Source organism: Pinus tabuliformis, chromosome 3_2 (assembly GCF_031772625.1).
Source record: "Pinus tabuliformis cultivar Carrire ecotype Pingquan chromosome 3_2, CPIR1, whole genome shotgun sequence".
NCBI lineage: Eukaryota > Viridiplantae > Streptophyta > Pinopsida > Pinales > Pinaceae > Pinus > Pinus tabuliformis.
In genome coordinates, this window is record NC_142302.1 from 973,950,247 (window position 1) to 973,971,882 (window position 21,636).

Here is a 21,636-nt window from a genome sequence, read left to right on the forward strand (position 1 = left end):
AAGGCAACTATGACCCTAGATTGACAAACTTAATGAATGCACCATTGTCATGTTCAACATTACTTATTCAACTTAGGTTGTCTCCACTTTTGTCTTAACTTTTAACTTCGACGTGACTCTAAATTTTCTTTACTTTGACTCATGACTTGACATAATTTATTAGGGTGTCGGGTAACACCAACCATGCACCCTTCTTCATACAACATATGAGTGACTTCTCCATGACTTAAGTTTTAACTCAATTTCAAGTCCTTAAATCAATAATTAACTTAATTTTTCACTCATTACATCAAAAAACATTAAAAAAAATCTAAATTGACCCCTTTTGGACATAATTCCATCTAAACAACTTTGTATTCAAACTTGACTAGGAATTAACTCTATGACTTCAACTTTATTTCTCTATTTTCATAACAATAAGCTCTCAATACTTTTCATCATTTACCCCTTAAGAAAAAACTAATCCACTTTTCAATATATGGGTGTTAAGGTTTCATAAGCTTAAAAACTTGTCAAAATAAACATTACACCTTCAAATTCAAATGGGATCCCTTTCCAAATTTACAAGATAATTTTCGCTTTGATAATGACCTTGACCATTCTGCAACAATAACACAGTGACTTCATGTTGTGAACTTCCTATTCTCTAATAATCAAAGAATAACCAAATCTGGATGTCTCAATTTTTTCCATAATTCAATAAGGTAAGAGAATGTTGGAAATGTTGCCAAACATTTCCTAGGATTTCTCAATTCTTTTAATGCTTAGAATTGATATATGCATCATTTAGATTGACGCCCATGAAAGGAAAAGACACATGAACAGTTCATTCCCACTATCGCTGCACATTTTCTCCATGATTTCACAGATGGTTCTTCAATTCCTAAAATTGGTCCATAAAATCCATAGTTCCTCTTGTTCTCTAACATACAAAACCAATTTCCCATGTTTCTTTTCCTCTAATTATGCACAAGCATCAATCTTCATCGGTGGTCCATTTTTTGAATCCTGCACAACGGAAATTTTGTATGACACATTGCTTCATATTTTGAAAACACTATCACAACAGACGAAATCATCAAAACTCTCCAACCCTGATAAATCTCCATGCTTTCAAAGGTACAATGCTTTAGCATGGGAACAACAATATAAGCACACAAAAAATTGTGATGGTGGTCACCTCAAGTTCTTACACATTTTGCGGAGGAACACAACCATCCTCCTAATCCTCTTTGGGATGTTATTGCATTGCTACAAATGCCATCACCATACTTCTGCTTTTCCAAAATGTGTTGCTTTTACTCCATACAAGCAATTTCCTCACACAATGTAAGCTCCTCTTTGATCAAACACTACAATCTCATAAGTAGCAGTTTGTACATGAGCGAACCCAAATTGTAGCACATTCAAGTTGAGTTGAGAGGAAAAAAATGAAGATCGATTCTCTTTACTTCATAGTGATTTGGAACTATGAATTTTAAACTTCAATCCTCTCTTTGAATTGTCTCTCCATCCAACACAACTTGGCTTTGATACCAATTTTTGGCTATAATAGCTAATTATGAAACAAGGGGCATTAATAATTTAGAGAAGCAACCCCAAAGGGGAAATTATATTATAAAAACATTCCTATGTGTGTTTATAATGTATAAATGGTATATATATATATAATGACAGTTGACCGTAACAGTGATGTCAGAATTAGTTTTTTAGTTTAAACAATTTCGTTAACTTCTCCCACAATATCCCCATAAATCTCCTAAATAATTTTCATCCCCAACGTTACTTTTTTCTCTTAAACTCTCATTCTTTCATAGACTTCTATGGTTGGTCTACTTCATTACATTTTCATCGCATAAATTAGATTTTATTTATGATTCACAAGGGTTATTCCTTCAATATTTTCAAATGTAAAAGACCTTAAAATATGAAATGAATATTTTCATTTATAAAATTGGGGTTTTTTTGATTGAGGGGTTCAATGGTGTCATACCACCCAAATATTTTACAAAGATGGAGAGAAGTGAGTGTAGGAGAAACAAAAACTATTGAAGGAAATGTTTCATTTCAAGTATTAGAGCAATGAAATGTGGAAGAAGAAACCAACTAGGCACAATGGTTGGATATCAACAAAAGATTGTTTCCCATTGTCATCCATGGAAACATAGTGGAATTATATTAATTGTCATTTACGTTCCAGTTTCATAAGTAATGTTTACAATCATATCATTGTCTAGGTTAGATGATATATAAGCTTTATTTTAATGTTTTGGGTCCAACGTGTCTTGAATATACAAATCTTGAACAACTTTGTAAAAGGGGAAATGTTAGTTGAACTCTTAAATGTGATTTACACTAACTATGTTACATTCATTCTCCTTGATACAACTTCATTTGCATGTGTATTTTGTTTAAATGACATCAAGATTGCACTTCTAAACTGGTACACGAGAATATGGAACCTCAACTCCAACATGGAGAATAAATTCCTCTGCACAATGATCTTCCATTGTGAGAACATTGAATCACTCATCCTATATGCAAAAAACATGCCTCTGGCGCTCCAGAATAACATACTCTGAATGACCACTGAAAAATAAATGCAAGCCATTGAATCCCATCTCTAGAAAAATGTCTCCAATACTATTTATCATAATGGGTGAATTTAGTGAATGTGACAAAGTTTGTTCCAAACCAATGTTTTTACTAAGAAATAAAATGTTATAACAAGTTATAAACATTTGATATATATAACAAGTTATTTTGTTCCCCAATAACAAAACTAGTGGGTCTATACAAACCTTTCTTGAAAGAATATATAGCCAGCACATTCCATTACTCCTTTTATTAAGTGAACCATTGCAAACTTGCATACCTATAATACCAAACACCTTATTTGCTATGATGAAACCAAAATCCTTACCTCAAAATCACTTTGCACTTCTTACATTATTAGGGAAGCTTAACAATTTCAATCATGAAGACAACTATAAACTCAACAATTCATGAAAAAAATGAATATTTCAAAATTGTCATACAATTCAACCACAAAAAATATTTCTTGATGGATCTCATCTTGGAGTACGTCCCTTTTGCGACATTCTTCTTGTGTTGGTCTATCTTATGGGACTAAATGTTCCTCATTTGTTGTGTCCTTTTCCTTTGGCTTTATGTTCTTCTAATTTTTGTCTCTTATTTTAATGTACATGTTCCTTAGTTGTTACCACATTCTCGTCCATAGATTGGTGTTCTTCACGAACCAAATATTCTTTATTTTATTAGAAGTTTTCCACTTCTAACACTAATTGAGGAAAACCTTGAATTGGAAATTGATATAAAATCTACTTTGACACATCTCTACCGTGGTGATGGGCTTATCCCAAATCCTAAATATGCCAACATCTAAGATTGTGTCGAGTTCTACGGAAAAAATTGAAAAATTATGTGGACAAGAGGCACTCAAACCACCACCTTTATCTAGCAAACATTTCAGAGTTTCTTCTCAATATTGGAAACAATGCCCTTGGAATTCTCGCTGATTTTAAGACAACCAAATTGTTGAATTTTCAAAAAATACAAAAAAAAGAGTGGAATTTTCACTATATAAGTAGGTCACCCATACCAAAAATGAGATGATTTGAATAAGAAGTCACATTTTCAAACCCAAAGAAAATAGGCTTTGTACACCTTTATAAACTTTAGCAATCAAATCACAACACAAAGATAAACTCCTTACCTTACAAATAAAAAATCCTCATTCACTAATTCAATACATAACTTATATTAAAATTAAAAATTATTATTATGTAGTAGTTAATAACACATAATAAAATATCAATAAATTATTCTAACCGCAATTAGAGATTCATATTCTCATAACTCATTTAATAACTAAATTATAATAAATTTTCTCACCTAAAAAAATAATAAAAACCATTAACATAAATTATTTCCAACACACGTGATGCCCTCAGATCTTGGGTTCCACAACTATAAGGCAAGGTCTTTATCCTTATTATAGCTATGAACAATAATACTAAACCAAACATTCATAATTATTATATTGCGTTGAAACCTAAACATTCGCTAATGATTGCGGAGATTGCCTCAACTAGTCATAAGTTTCAAGTCGATGAATTTCGAAGACTTTGAAGATTGAGTTGCCATAGAATCTAAATAGACTTAGGGGAGAAAAGAAACTTTAAAATTAGCTTATGGTTAAATATTTAAATTAATATTCATAAATCCAAAATTATTAAAATTAAAATTATAAAAATTTTGCACAATAAAACAATAGTAATAAGTTTATAGAATTTCAAATATATTTTAATTACTTTAATTTAAATTAATAAATATATTATACTTAATTTTCCATTTAAACCTAAAATAATAAATTTATTTATATATTATTATAATAAAATTTAAATTTAATTATTTTAAAATTACTTTATTTATGTAAAATAAATAGCCTAGATTTTAAAATTAAAATCAAATAAACTAAATTTTAGATTTGAAAATTGATGGGCGGGTGGACTATACACATTGATTCCAAACACTTTAATAACACACATAATCAACATTTTATAAATATAAGAAATAAGTAACTCAATAAATTTAGAATTACATTAACTAATCTACAAAAATAAAATATAAAAAAATATTTCTTTTTAATAAAACTTTACATTCACACAAACTCTAAATCTTACTACCGGTTTAATTCAAAATACATAATTTTAAAATAATAATCAAAATTCTCACAATTTGATATAAACATTTCCCAAAAACAACCATTTGCACTCCATTGTAAACTTTCAATTCTGGCATTAAGGTTAAACCAGAAAGAAAAAACAAAAAGCAAAAGCCAAAAAGAAAGAGCTAACCAGCCATATATTGGGTATTTAATGCCCTCAGAGCAACACACGACTTAACGCAATAACACGGGAGCGGGCAAATTCGGCATTAAATAATATTTGCCCGCTCCCGTGCTATCAGGCTAAGTGGCATGCTGCTCTGCGGGCATTAAATAAGTGGCATGCTGCTCTGAGGGCATTAAATACCCAATATATGGCTGGTTAGCTCCAGCCACACGTAAACCTCATCTTTAATTTGACAACTCAACAACACACAGAATAACAACACACTAACAATTCTACACTGGAATCAACAGCACAACAAATTTCAATTCAATTAATTATGTAGAGAGCAATGATGTCTCTTCTGTACAATTAAATCCAATCAGACATTCAGTTATCCATTCAGTTACCCACACTATTGATTACACTACTGAAAATCAATTTGAGATGTCACACTGGAAACGCTCTGATAAGAAAATTTTCATGCTCATGAAAAGAAATACAGAGCAAAAGGGTTAGGTGTACGGATTTCCCGGGGATTGTTTCCTCAGAAACCACCCATTTTTAAGGAAACCACCCATTTTTACTGCTGGGAGGTGTTTCTTCAGGTACATATTGCTTTGCGCCTTCTTTCAAGTAAAAACCATTACTGGGTACACTGAAAATAGAACCTGGGCCAGTTGAATAAATCTGGCAGGGTATGGTGAACTCCCACCAAGAATAGAGCTCAACCGATTTTACTGGGGTGTAAAATGGGTACTTGATCTGGCCAGTTAAGTTCTGTATCTGTGCCCCAGTTATATAGATCTTCGAAGAGTGCATCCATATTATCATTTGTTTGCCAATGCAATGGAGCTGCATTACTGTAACTACTATGAATATGACTGCTGTAGCTGTTACCGTTCTGTGCCGCTGCAGTGTCGAAATTATTACTGTTTGACCCTTCTCCGAACAAAGAGGCCAGTTTCTGTTGTTGCTGCAACTTCCACTGCAGATCCGCAAGCGTAACCCCAGCGAGATTCGAACTGCCGATCAAATCGCCGAAAGAGCATGAACTGGAGTTTAACAAATCTCCAGAATTGAGAAGGTCGGGGTTTATATGGATTTGCTGATCCATAGTGCCTAATGATCCGCAGTCGAGAGCTACAAGTCCGGTATACGGCGCAGGGACGGGAACGTTGCTGCATTCCTCTGCAGTAACGCTGCAATGCGCCTGTTCTGTTAAAGCATCGCGTACTTCCAAACTAAATCCATAAAGGCCAGCAGTTCCGTCTCCGGCAGGGGTATTGACACGCGAATTAGAAGAAGAAGAGGAAGGCGTGCCAGTGACAGTCGAATTCTCACTGCTGCTGTCAGCGGCAGGGGAAATGGAAGATGATTTCATGGGGTCAGGGTTCCGCGGCCTCGTTTTCTTGTTTTTCCGGCAGCCACCGCCGACAGGGACGCTTCTGAGGACTCCCCCCTTGGTCCAGTAGCGGCGGCAGGCCTTGCAGAAATGGCGGGGCTGCGAGAGATTGTAGTTGTTGTAGTAGCAGAACTTTGTATTTAGCGAGTCGCAGCGAGGGCATTTGAGCACTTGACTCGGATGCGGCCTTGACCGCCGCTCCCCTGCCAATCGACCACTGCGTGGTGCCGCGAACAACGTCGACGAATCCGGTGGTGCTTCGACAGTAATCTGATCCGGCATAACCGCTAACTGCGACAACAACAAGAACAGTCAACTCGGAATGATTTGAAGAGAAAACTGCAAATTTTTGCTGGGAACTCTAATCTTAGCACTATATAGTCAAGTTTAACCCCAATTTAAGCGAAATTGGACCACAACTAAAAACCAGACTGTAAAATTTTCCCAGGTACTTATTTCAGGCGACCTAGCCAAATCAATGACGGGAATAAGTAGAATCGAACCTCAAATGGAAAGCGTACTGCAATTTTTTGCCGAATACTGTAGTTTAAGCACAAGTTATTTAAATTCATGGCGGATTTAGTGTGGAATCGAATAACGAATGGAAATCAGAAGTTTTTGACAGGCAAGCAAACACAAAAACCGTTAAATTGCTTTAAACGTGCGTGTTAACTATTTAATTCCAAAATCATAACAAGAACCATCGGCTCGGAATAATCTGAACAAAGAACTTCAATTTCTTGCCGTCAACTCAAAAATTTAGTACGAGCTTAGCCATATTCATGGCAGATTTGAGCAGAACCGAACAACAGACGCAAAGCAAAACAGAAGCTTTTGATAATACAAGGACCGTCTAAGTGCTATAAAATATATGTTAATTATTCAATTCTGAAATCACAACAAAAACCGTCAACCCAGAATACTCCCAATGCAGAACTGCAAAGTTTTGCCGAAGCAGCTCATTCTATAACGAGCTAGACAAATCCATGGCCGATTTGAGTGGAATCGATCCACAAATGGAAAGGAGAAGCATTTGACAAGCCATAAAAAATCCGTTCAAATGCTATAAACATATTCAATTCCGATATCACAACAAAGACCATGAGTTCTGAAAAAATCTGAAGTTAGAACTACAAACTTTTGCCGGAGACTCCCATTTGAGCTTGAGCTTGCAAAATTCATGGCGGATTTGAGTGGAACCGGACAACAAATGTAAATCAAAGAAGCAGCTTTTGATAAGTTACGCAAAAGCCGTTCAAATGTTACAAGTGTGTATGTTAATTATTCAAACCCTAGGTCACTACAAGAACCGTCAGCAATTTGAGGACAGAACTGCAAACTTTTACCGGAGACTTGAATTTTAGCAAAGGCGAGCTAGATTCATGGCAGATTTCAGTGGATTCGAAGCACAAATGGAAAACAAAGCAGAAGTTTTTGATATTACAAAAACCGTTCCCATGAATATAACTGCTAATCATTCAATTCCAACTCGACTTAGAAGTAATTTTTCATGCAATTAAATGGAGTTAGGCACAGATACTCACCATTTCCATGGAAGAAGTAGCGAATCCGTTATTCGAAAGGTTCCGCATCGCATCCATCATAAGCTCCGAATCCATCAGGCAAGAGAAGCTCTGGACTGAACGCAGCTTCACGATTGCTTGCAAGGCTGACCTTTGATTATAATCACAAGGATCACAAGATTTCTGCGGCTTGGAGGACAAATTATGCAGCCCTAACTTGATTTTCTTAAATTGTCCGGCAGATCTGCCCGAACGATTTAACAGATGGACCTGAAGAGGGAATTTCTCGTTGGCGTGACTATGAAGCTTTGGAAAAGGAAGATTTGGCTAGGGTGGAGGTATGGAGGACGCAGAGAGCACGTGAACGATGCGGAGCAGACGGAAATTTGGGAGGGAAGGAGACGGGTAAATGAAGATGGCGGTGGCTGGGGCCTGAGTGAACTGTACGTGACCTCACATCATGTCTGCTAATTTCTCCATACGCCTCAAACGAGATATCAATATTGTATCATTGACGTGCAGAATCCAACTAACCCGGCTGTGGAATCTCACAGCCCATCACGATTCACGCCCCACACTGTGCTTTGCAGAGCCCAAACGGAACAAAATCGTATTTAATTAGGTTTTAGGGACGGGAATCGATCCGTGGTCGCCATCCTGTATGGGGCACAACGTACGAGGTTACAGTGTGGAGAGTCGTGGACGATAGCCGGCCACGCAATCACGGCGGACGTGGCGGTCTGTGAGCAACTCGAGCGCATTCGTCGCTGCTGACGCACTCGTACCTGTCGGATCCCGCCGATTGCGCGGCTCCTCCTGGTCCACGTGTTCACCCGACTACATCTCGGATAAGGCTCGCTGTCGGGGACTTTTAACATTTAAAGCATCGCCCGGCGCCGGCAATGTTCAACTGCTCCCGCCGGCGTTTTCTGCACGCCGAGCGGTCGATGCATGTTGATAGTGACGTTGATGAGTCGTCATTGTCCTTCGTGGCGGGCAGTGGCGGCGCCTGTGGTGGGGCCGCAAGTAACTCCGTGCTGCGCTAGTGACAGCCAATGAGTCCACGCTCTGCTGTCACAGCTGGCGTCTATTCGTTCGCTCCGTAAGTTTCGCCGTTAACAGTCTCTGTATGCTTTGTTACTTGCTTACGTGGCTGTCTGCATTGGGAATGATTCCCACCGACTTTCTACCAGACAGTCTGTTATGGTGGTCACCACACACGATTCCGACCGCCATCTCAGACGTGAGCGATGACGTGGGAACAGTGGATTCCAGATAATTGCGGCGAAAACTGACAATAACCGATAGCAAGACAGGTCCACGTGTTCAACCCATGTTAACTATAAAACCTAAGCGGTCCCTGGGGCCTTGTGTTTTTTTATTTTCCATTTAAAGGTTCTACGAAATCTACCAGCGCAAATATATTTAATGTGTCAATACCATTGACGGCTAGTCAAATCTCCCGCCACGCCAATTTTCCTCATGGAAGACACTGTTTAATAATACGTAATGAAGACTTGAACAGCCGCTGGATTACCGGTCACATGGCACGAGATTGAGATTGATAGACTTCACAGTGAGTAATAAATATCTGGTTACATGGTATTAAATGTTGTATGTTTTTTTTAAATCGAAGTAATTTAAAGGTTAAATTTATGATTTAAAATATTTAAAATTTACTTTATTTTTATTTTATTTTTTATTTTTTTATTTTTTATTTTTTATTTTATTTTTTTTAAGATATATTTTTTGTTTTGGTATAGTTTCTTAAATCAATTTTGTAAAAATTTGATAGAATTATATATTTAGCAATATAAAATGTAGTAGAGATTTTTCAAGATGTTGAATTTATTTATATAAATAATTTTCATTAATTTAAGTAACAAAAAATTATAATATGAAGTCAAAAACATGGAATGAGGGTTATGTTATATTAATATTAAACATTTTGATTTAGTCAAATTACATAAAAATAAAAAATAAAATATGTTTATTATTATTATTAATTAAACTAACTTAGATCCATCTTAATTCTAAATCTATCAAGTTTTGAGAGGGTAAATTTTTTCTAAATTTTTCACTCAAAAACAAGGTTTGCAACTTGAGAAATTAAGAGTTAATTGGATCTAGGTTGGTGTATACATTTTGTATGTCTATCTTGATTTTGTTAATCACTAGTTAAATTTCAAACCAAACAACTTTTTATCATGAAAAGTATTGTTTATTAGTACATTTAGTCAAATTTTGAACAATCAATATAGTGTTAGTCACATCATATATAATTGTTGGAGATTATCGCGATAAATAAATACTTGGCTACAAAGCATTAGATGCTCTGCATGTTGGGTTATGTACTATTAGAAATCACCATGAGTCACATTAAATATGACTGGTGGAGTTCACTGTGATTAATAAATACTTGGCTACAAAGCATTAAATGCTCTGTAAGTTCTGTTGTGCATTGAAAGTAACCACTGCATGTTCAATTGTGCATTGAAAGTAACAACATAGAACCCATCGTGCAAAATATTTAATGCTTTGTAAGAGGATGTTTATTGTTTTCTTTTCAGTGTTGATTTTTTTTTTTGTGAAATTATTGAAAGTAACAACATAGAACCCATTATGCAAAATATTTAATGCTTTGTAATAGGATGTTTATTGCTTTCTTTTAAGTTTTGATTTTTTTAGTGAAATAGGGGATATAGTTTTAGGTGAAACCATGTTATTTTATTGTTTAAAATGCACTTTTGAATATATAAATAATTTTAGCTTTCAAAATTTTTTGAGTACTTTAGATTATACAGTAAAATAAACCAAAATTTCAAAAAAAATTAAACTATAATAAAATTTATTATGAAAAAATAATTTTACTTTTAATAAAATTGAATTATTTTTAATTATTATGAAAAAATGATTTTACCTTTAGTAAAATTAAATTAAAATAATTATTATGGTCAAATGATTTTATCTTTTATAAAAAATAAATTATATATAATTAAAATTTTCGTATGATTAAAGTTTATATAATTTAAATTAATAACTATAATATTATGACTAAATTATTAATTGAATTAATTTAAATAGAAATTTTATAATAAAGTTTATTAAATTGTTTTAAAAAAATTGGATTTAAATTTTATTTTTATAATAAAAAATATTTAAATTCTAAAAAAATTATTGTAGAACACTATTCTAGAAGTTGATTATGAGATTTCGGAATTTTCACTATGTTAATTTTGAGTTTTCTATGTTTCAAATCAATACCATGACTCATCAAAAAAAACCTAAAAAAAAAAATTAATTTTATTAGAATAAAATTAAAATATTTTTTATTTAAAAAAAATTAATAATAAAATTATAAAGTCAAGCGATTTGTGTTATATTGTAATTTATTAAAAAATGTTATGATTAATAAGTTCGAGTGATGTCGTTGTACCTGAAAAACAATTTATTACCACTGTCCCAAATTTGATTCTCAACATATTTTGAAATAGTTTTAATTGATCCTTAAAGTTATACATTCTTTCGCAATTTTTTTATTTGACCAAAATTGTTTGTCTATGACCAAAGATTTAGCGACTGCTCTTTTATATTATAAAATTCATTAGATTTATTTTAGCAATAAATTAAGAAAAAATATCATAATTTGTATTAATTGAATTCTCAACACGCTTTGATTTGGTTTGAATAAATACTTATATTAAAGAGAACTCGAAATTAATTAATAAATTAGAGTAATTTATTTTAATTTTAATAATATATCATTTTAGGTTTTTATATTTAGTTATTAAAATTATAAATCTTTACAATAAGGTAGGTATATGTAGGATTTTATTTAAAAAACATAAAAATAAATAATGGCATATAATACTTAAATGTTAAATTTTTAGTTAGCTGATTGTACTTCAAGTGGTTTGGTAAAATTACAGATTTTTTGAAAATTATTATATATATATATTAATGAGGAAAATTAATAAAATATTTAGAAATTTTTATTTATTTTATTATTTACAATATAATATAGAATTCTATGGCATATAAAATTCTTCATTGACTTTTATGAAATTACAACTTCAGTTTTTTTTATAAGAATCTTTAATCAATTTTATCATTTACAATACAATATATACAATCTCATGTCATATAAAATTATCAATTTATTGATTTTTGTTAAATTACAATCTTAGTTTTTACTAGAAATTAGAAAAACCAGGAGCTCAAAACCCATGCATCATAAAACTGTTAAAATGAAAACAATGTTGGGTAAATTGTCTTTTTTTTTCAAGAGCTTATAACTAGTACAATCATATAAATTAAATGGCTCGCAAACACTGATAAACATCAATCCATAATAAGCATCAAAACACACACTTACTTCTTTATTTGTAAATAGGTTTTGTTACAATACCATGAACCAATACCATGGCTCTTCAATACCATATGCCCAAAAACCATAACTCACTTCATATGACACTTGTTCATATAAGATTTTTTTATATTAATCAATTTAATTAAAAAACCAAAAAGAGATATCTATTTTGGAGATAAATCTCAACCTTTAATTTGTGTATACTACTATGAATATTCTAGAATATTACCTCCTCTATTTAATAAATATTGATAATTAAATTAAAAATTTAAAAACTCTATTCCAAAATAAACACACCTATCAACATAACAAACAAATTTATTCATATAAATAAATATAATATTTATAATCAAACTTAATTGACTTATTAAATCAATCATAAAAATAACTTACTTTTATATTACAAAATTCAAAATATATTTTTGATATAAAACTTAATTGACTTATTAAATCAATCATAAAAATAACTTACTTTTATATTACAAAATTCAAAATATATTTGTGATATAAAATGAAATTCATTTTAATATATAAATGTAACTTAAATTTTTTCATTTTTTTATATACCCTTTAAAAAAGACCAAAATATAGAGTGTCATCCACCACCATTGACAAAAATGGTCCATTGGCATGCCAAATATTGGCATGGCATCCCAAATACTTGGCCCAGGAAGGTCCTTGCCAAATACTTGGCCCACAAAGGTCCTTGCCAGCAATACCATCCCAAATACTTGGCCTACATTTGCACAATTATATGATAGTGATGCCCATTACAACAAACAAGTTGTGGTTGATATGGTTGTTCACTAACGAAATCAACTCTAGGGTACCAAGAGATGTAACGTTGCCACCTCATGCTCCCCTCTCTCCATCAACATATCTACAAAGATTTAAATCCATTTCCAATTGACACGTTTTGTCATTTTCCTTACACCCAATTCACTATCTCTGGACAACTTGCTCTCACATCAATAATTGCATTCCATGGTAGGTGTTGAAATCATAGGGTTCACAAGTTTTATTATTCCAAGACTTCAGACTTATTGTGCTCTGACTAAATTTTCTCTTGGGAATGAATGATGGTAGTACATGTATATAAACACGTTTAGGAAGAAAAAGTATGAAAGCAAAGTGAAGCATGAAAATTTTGAAATGGTGAGGGATTTTATTCTAATTTTATATGGAGAGGATAGGTATGAATTCCCTCCAATCATATTGATTTATATGTTCCAAAATCCTATTGGAAGCTTGTACTTAAGTTAGAATCGATAAGAATTGTTTTCATGGTTTTAAACATGAGATTTGTTTAGATTCTAAGATAATATATCATGTATTTGTGATAATATGTTTTTTTATATCATCGTATTGAATAAGATAGTCAGTGAATTTAATAAAGTTTATAACTTACCTTTTAAAAAGAAATTAATTTAAGTTAATATAAAAAAAAAAAAATTGAACATTTTCATTGCCATAGGATATTTGTATTTTCATGATCTAATACACATCTTGCAAAATATCATATATGCTTAACTTTGTAGATTTATTGCTATTAATGTGTAGTCATCAAACTTACATACCAATTAGTAATTGTGTATTATACTAAGTGTAAACATAAATATAAAGAAAATTAACATTTATGACAAGTAATAAGTTATATGTCTTTTTTTCTAAAAAAAATTAATATTTAAAATATTATTATTTGTTCATTTTTCCCATCACGTTAATTGCATTTGATGTTATGGAAACAACTGATTTGAGAGAACTATGGTGGATGAAAACAATAGATTTTAATATGAGGTGTCCATATGTTCACTTATGGTGTTTATCATAGTTTTCAAAGGTGTTATGAAATCTACTTATACATGTGTTTTCTATATTTATTGCATACATAACTAGTTAAATCTCAAGAATTGATATAACACAACAATTTCATTCCTTGAAAGTTACTGTTTAAGAGATTGTAGGATAAAGTGTACCTAAATTGTCATTCTTATCAATATTATTTTTGAGATAATTTTAGTTAAAAAATATCCCTCAATCATAATTTTACTCAATGCTATGAAGTTTAGAGATATTCTCCACAATCCACTTAGGGATGTAATCAATGTCAAAACTATGAATGATCTCATACTCTTCTTGATTAATCCCTTTGACAATGACTCACCACTAGTTGATCTACCTATATGTTTTGCATCAAACACATGTTTTATATTGGACACATCATGTCTGCTACTTGAATCAATAATGTCACACCTACAATCAAGCCAGTCTAATATAATATCTTATCTTTTAGTGGCAATCCTTGTGGAAAATATGTGCACTCTTCCAATAATTTTTCACTTTGTTAAGGATATCCTTCTTGTCACATTCAACCACTTTCCTTGGCACCATGGAAAAATACTCCCTTGTTTCCTTCACCGCACTCTATAATTTATTAATTAAAAACACATTCTATGGTATCTTCCTCCTTCATTGGTCATAACAAGTATATCCACCCATGATTATCCTTCACCACACTTCTATCATATCACCACTTCCTTCCCAACAATAAGATTATGACATCCATGGGTCTAACATTGCATAGGACTTCATCTTAGTATTCTCCTATGTGGAAATATCCTTACACTAATATTTGACCAATAATTGATACGTGCATTGAAACCAAAACAATAGTTAGAGTTGTGTGTTGGGTATGTGCTATATTTTTTGCATATGGTGTAGTGGGAGGGGGGCACAAGGGGGGTTGAATCGAAGGTGGTAGCCACAACGAGGAGGCTTAAAGGGGTCCACCAAACAAAATATCATCGATATTTTGTATTGAACAATTTTTCTTGATATGGTTTTCTCCTTTGCATGTTTCATAGCACATAGTTTTGAGGTCCATGATAATGTAATTCTAATTAAGGATCAACAATTGTATTGTAATCTAGTGTTAATGGATTGGAGGGATATACATATTGTATTGTAACATTGTAAATATGTAATACAAGGAAAAATAGGAGGTGCAGATTCTAGACATTCTTTATGGTTTTCACAATTTGGGTTTATAGGGTAAAATTTGTGTTAAATGTGTATGTGCACCATTTCATCTTTTTGTTTTTATTAATAATTTTTTTGCATCAATTAACTATGTATCGTTAAATACAACATTATGGATGCATTTACCACATTGGTCCCAAATTCTCTACAATATTTACCATTACCATATTTCTATAATAGTGCTATTTATAACAACTTTATGACACTTACCTATAATGCTGCATTTAATGTTGAAGATATATTTTGCCTCTAAAATATATATTCCTTTGGTGTTTGTTGTTGTTTATTGCACAATCATTTCTTTATACATCATCATTTTTTTCTTTGTGCTACTAATATCATGACTATTAAACAATATTTTGAAATTTCTCTTAATATCGATCGTGTCCTCTTCTCACTTATGCACAAATTTTCTTGATGTGGACACATAATGACATGCTCTTCTATCCCACATGTGTAATAAAATGTCTATCGTTGGTAACCACCATTTCCTCTTCCTCATCTTCTAAAATTTTATGATCTCTACATTTATGTCCACTTGTCACATTATATTCAATAAAATTTTAGTCCTCTTATTCCATATACCTCTCCCATTCTATGCACACATGCAACCTTTACCCTTGTAACAATGCATTTACTCTTACCAAAATGTCTTATTTGGAACATGCACTAATTTCCCTAAAACCTTTATTCCCAAATAAAAGATTTCCTCTACTAAACATAATTTGTGCAAACTATACTCAATATGAATTATAAATTTCAAACCATTTACATAGCTTAACACCCATTGGTCTTCATCCTCCCTATATCCAACTAAAAGAGAGATTTTATAAAACTCCTTATCTACATGTGATATTCTGTAGTCTACATGTGAGAAAATTTATTACAACTTCACTAACATTTTACTCCAACTATATCTCTCTTCCATATCCTTTTGGTTTTACTTGCATTGTATAAAATCTTGTTAAACTGCAACATGTCCTTTCATTCTTGTATTGGCAAAAAGTTATTTTTCGAGTGTATTTTAACTATTTGAACTTAACAGGTCTCTCGATTTAGGTAAGCCAATTTATCAATTCCTTTGTCATGAAGCTCTCCATATCAAAAAACTTCGAACTTTATTTCCTTGTTATTATTCAACAACCTCACATGTTTTCATGTGTCATGCCTATCTTCCAAGTCATTCCCCCATTTTCTTCTAGTTATAAGCCACTCTCTCTAGCCTCTCTAGTTTGTCATCCTCCCTCCACTCTCCTAATTCGTCTCCTTAGCTGATCCAGACTTAAATAGGAACGCAACAAATTACCGAGATAACCATATACACAAAGATGCAGTGGAAATAATACTTCATTTCATTAATGGAAAATACTGAAATATGCTTACAACCAGAAATGGAAATAAACCAGATAGGGCGATGGTAGCTTATCTCTGAGAAGATATGTGTGGCTACATGCCTCTGAACTGTGTTACAATGAGGCTCGAAGGCCTATTTATTGTTGAAAAACAATGGAAAACCCTTCACATTCCAAAACCTAACCTTAGAAGATGAAACGCCAAATTGTGGGCCCCGTTTTTGGGTAAGTTGGTACATCAACTTCCTGGGGTCGCGAATTGGTCGTACTATCTCCGTTTGATGTGCATGATAGCCCATTGGAAAGATATTTTCGAGGACTACGACGGAAAAGACGATTTTTAGAAAGAAAAATTAATGGTGGTAGATTTCCCAAAAAACGTTGTTTAGGGCCTCAAAACGGCTCCGGAAGTTTAGGACCCGAAAAACTGCTAAAAATAGTAAACTGTGCTATAATTAAGGAAACTGAAAAAAATGAAAGAAGCGCTAGAGGGGATCCAAGTGGAATTAGCGGGTGGCCACCAATATCCACCTGGATCATTAGCACCAATAATTATTTTTCTATTGTTGATTTATTTATTCTTATCACTATTTCCTTTTAATTGTAACTATTCATTGTCTTCTCGAACAATTCTCTCTCGTAGAATGGCATAGTTGGCAGTGTGGTGTGCTCAATTCACCAATCTTAATTGTAAAATATTAAAGCAACGCTAAATTAAAGCATGAATACACTAAATCAACATATATTCAACCAATCAAAAAATCATGTATAATCATAATACACACTTTACACATAAACATTTAGTCATTCTCATTAAGAATTATAATAAATAAATACAATTACAAATTTAGTATGCACCCTAAGAACCTTTTACTTTGGTCAACCCCTCTAACAACTATTTATTCGCTCTAATATTTTTAAGATCCTTATAATCATTAATTCTCTCAAAGTTAAAATTTTGCTAATTAACAATAAAATTTATAAATTTATTTATTCTTCAGGAATAAACTTCCTAGTTCTGCCTACAAATTTTTAATTTTCTTATGAATTTTTACCTTTCTCTCACTTAATTCAATTTATCTTTGATTACTTTAACATCTTATTTGATACATAGCAAAACCTTTCACCTATCTTCAATGCATTTGCCCATTATTCCTTGGATAACACATTAGGTATTTGGGCTTACCTCAATTAGTTTGGTGAAACATATTTCGTATGTTTTGATTTAATAAAGTTTATTTATATAATAATTTTTTATTTTTTTTAAAAGAAAAAATAATATTTATTTTTGTTATTATTCAAGAATTTGAACATCTTATCGTAAAATACATCATAAATTGTGATTTTGTAATCATTGCCTTTTATTAATACAATATACTCCATTCTTGTCATATCAATACTTTTTATACACTAATAATTATATTAAAAAATAAAATATATAATTTTTGACTTAGATAGACAACATTGATTTAGATGACTAATGTAGTTCAAATGTAAATGCAAGCATAACATATTATATTTTTTTAAAGCTATAGTTGCATAAGCATTGAAATTAGGACCTAGCTCTTTAATTGCACACACTTTACCAATCAGTAAAATTCAAATTTATGAAATTATAAACCTTAACACTAACTTGAATTCAGTATATTATAATTTAGCTATATTTAAACCAAACAACAAGAATAACTACTATGTAGCACTTATTATACTCACCCTCTATAGTACCCTTCATGTACACTCTCTCCTAATAAATTTCAACAATAAAAAATCATTTTTCTCTTTTCTCTTTGTAGCTATGATGACATCATCTTCTTTCTTCGTAGATACTCCAGAGATCATGTGCTCTCCAACTTTGCACCTACACTCCGTTCCACCTTCCTTCTAACATGTTCATGTTCTACCATATATTGCACTTATGTCATGTCATGCTTATGGTTTTTTTAACAATTTCTTATATCACACTTCCCTATAATGAGCTCATACTTCGAGCTTTTTAATATGCACCTACATTACATTTCCTCCATGTTTAAAAGAATTTTCCCCAAATAATGTTTTTATGGTACACCCTTTCCAATGAAGAATGTAATGGTTTGTAGGTGTTTTTAGAACCATACAAAATACATCAGGGAGTATATGTTGAAAATATAATTTGGAGTAGCGGTGTAACATTTATGTCGAAAATAGAGCGTGTACTAGTGGAGGAGCATGTTTCATTGATAGTGAGAAGTCGAAAATTGTTAAATACACTGAATTTTTTAGAATCTTAGAGTAATGAAAAAGTTTTAGGAGCATGTTTCATTGATAGTGAGAAGTCGAAAATTGTTAAATACACTGAATTTTTTAGAATCTTAGAGTAATGAAAAAGTTTTCATGATTGTGAATAGTCCTTCCACTTTCCATAAAAAAGGTAAATTTTATTTTATTATAATTTAGTGACTTAGGTCTTACATATGCTAGGTATATTATTTTGTAAAAATAATTTTTTCCCCCTGGTATGTATAAAACTGTTGTGGAAATTAGTGTAAATTTCTTATGATATCATTTGATTTAGTATGTATACCGAGTGAAGGATGCAATAGAACTTATCAATTTGAAGATTGATCTCAAAACCATGAAGCTCAGAGAATTCATACCCCCAAACTAGCTTATTAAACTAATCTATTTAGAAATTTGTCTTATGATCCATTCTTCCTGTTATCATGTTGTTTGGCTAAAAGATGAAGGATTTTAAACACCCATGATAATTCATGGTTGTGCTTGGAGGCATATCATAAACGTGATTTCTACGTATATGGGAGAATAATTAAATAATGGTGGGTTGATTAAGGGTATACTTTACGCCATGAAAATTGTTTTAAGATTTAGAAATTTTGATGAATTTTACTAGTCTCTAATGTGCAAATTGTAAAATGTTTGGTGATATTTTTGTAAGAATATTCAAATTTATAAAGATTTTATATAGTATCTATAAAATTTTGGTGATCTTTGAGACAAAATATTTTTATCCTATAAAATTTGGTCAAATAGATTTTAGAAAAAAATGGAAATTGGTGGATAGTTTTTGGGAAAAAGTATGGAAAATTAGTCCATTTGCAAATATTAGCCCCTAAAATTTTCCTTGTTAATTACAATAAAAGGAGTTGTTTAATTCATGAGTTTGAGCAATCTTTTCATTGATTTTTGGAAAATTTCTTTTGAATTAGCATTTTGTTGATGTGGGCATTTCTTCCTTTGGTTTTAAGAGTTGCTTGTTTGTATGAGTAGGCATATGTATGCCATTAGATAATGCACTTCTAATCCACTGTGATTGGCATCATTAACTCTGATTACAACATTAATCAATATGTCCAATTTAAATTGTACAAAAAATGTAGAAATTGAGGAATCCCATTTTTGCAATAGATTGAGCTAATTTCTTTTCGAGTCTAAATGAAATCAAATTAAAGATTTCTTGGAGTGTGTTAATGATTGCATAGTGGTCTCATATACATGATTTAAGGATTTTTGTGAACTTAGGTTATTAGGCCAAAGTTATTCTTCAATATATAACTATGTTATAAAAAGGGTTTACCCCACATGCATCATGGGAATTGTTCTCCTTTCACTTCGTCGTATATAATCAAGGACAAGGAGGTGAAGGAGGTTTTATGAAATGCACAAATGTAATGTGAAGTAATGTATATGTGGGGATGCTCTTGCATTGTGAGATTGAAGAGTTTTCTTGAATAATAGAAGACTAACTTCCATGTTCCCCATTCTTTGTTATATGTTATTGCATATTATGTTGGCAAAAAAATGACATTAGGGAAAAGGCCATGGGTTCAAGCGCAAGGGGCCAACGTGAGGTCTGTTGTAGTTTAGGACAACACTAACATTTTCACCCTACCGCAAGGATAAGGAGTCTCACTCGAGGCGTGTCGCAACTGAAACTAAGGAGAGTTAGAGGGATATCAAGGACAATCTGACCATTATTTCATACATATCCTAAAGAATACATTTATCGCAACACCATCTTGTTACAGTTATCACATTCATTCAAAGGAAAGTCGTTAACATAAAATTTTGAGTAAGTCTACAATTCAGAGCAATACATTTAAACCCAATGCCATGTAAACTAGTTTGTTCACTCTTTCATATTAAACCAAAGGAAGATTTATTACAACATATAATTAGGCAAAAAGCCTAGATTAGATACATGAAATACCGTGGCCATGGGATGCCTTCGACCCAGACTGAGCCTAGCTCTGGTCATTCCTTAACTACTCACGTCTTCGGATCCTATTCCTTTGCAATTCTAGTCCCTCCTAGATGCTAACCCTTTCTTCCTATTATCTGATCCTTTTATCTTCTCCTCCGCTGCTCTTGCTGCCAGTTCTGTTCGGTTGTCTTTGCCCTTGGCTGCTTCTCGTCTTTCTCCCTATCCGCTCGACTGTTTCTACTTGTTCTCGACACCTCGCTGCAACTGCCCCTCAACTGCATGGTCTTTCTTCCCTTCCCAGTTGTCCTCTTCACAACTAGACTGTTGCTCTCGCCACCTGTTTTATGACTTAATACCTTAATTTCAAAATTCAAAACGAAGGCCCCAACAGGCCCCGACCACAATTCTTTGACTCATCCCCGAGTCAATCTATCTCAAGTGTTGCGGGTCTTGTTGCTGGTTCTGTGAGTATTTATTCTTGTTGTTGCTTTGGTCCTTCCTTTTGAGGTGCTATTACCTCAATTGTTTCTGCTATCTGTTGTCCTCCTTTCCCAGATGAAGGCCCCAACTTGGGAACAATTGTTGTCATTTCTTGCCTGATGTTGTTGTACTCGTTTAGGGTTGTTTTCCATGCATTTTCTATTGAGTTAGCCTCCTTGATGAAATATTTTGTTGTGCTGGATGTTGGCTGACTCAACCTTCTTCTTTGTAATGCGTCCCACTGTGCTTCACTATTATTTCAGACCTCTTTCAGGGCGAAAACATGTAGATGGACTGGGGGTCTAAGGTCTCTGATTTTCTTTTTGGTTATTGCCGACTCTTCCTCTATATTTTGCAGTTGTGCCTTGATGGAGACGATCTCCTCATCAATTTTCTGCAGCCTAATTGAGTATGTAC

The 21,636-nt window shown here is 32.5% G+C and overlaps 1 protein-coding gene across 1 annotated transcript; it reads right to left on the minus strand.

The window, feature by feature from the left end:
- Positions 1-5,160: 5,160 nt before the first annotated feature.
- Positions 5,161-8,376, minus strand: LOC149183882 (uncharacterized). Its single transcript, XM_089417283.1, has 2 exons — positions 7,803-8,376; positions 5,161-6,549 (listed from the first exon to the last, which is right to left on the minus strand). The coding sequence occupies exons 1-2, from the start codon at positions 7,875-7,877 to the stop codon at positions 5,581-5,583; spliced, it is 1,044 nt and encodes a 347-aa protein (XP_089273409.1). The 5' UTR covers positions 7,878-8,376; the 3' UTR covers positions 5,161-5,580.
- Positions 8,377-21,636: the final 13,260 nt, after the last annotated feature.

Excerpts from the sequence above, each read along its gene's own strand:
- LOC149183882 (XM_089417283.1), bottom strand. The coding sequence starts at position 7,877 with ATGGATTCGGAGCTTATGATGGATGCGATGCGGAACCTTTCGAATAAC. Across the intron at positions 6,550-7,802 it reads CTACTTCTTCCATGGAAATG|TTAGCGGTTATGCCGGATCA; the intron begins GTGAGTATCTGT and ends TTGTTGTCGCAG.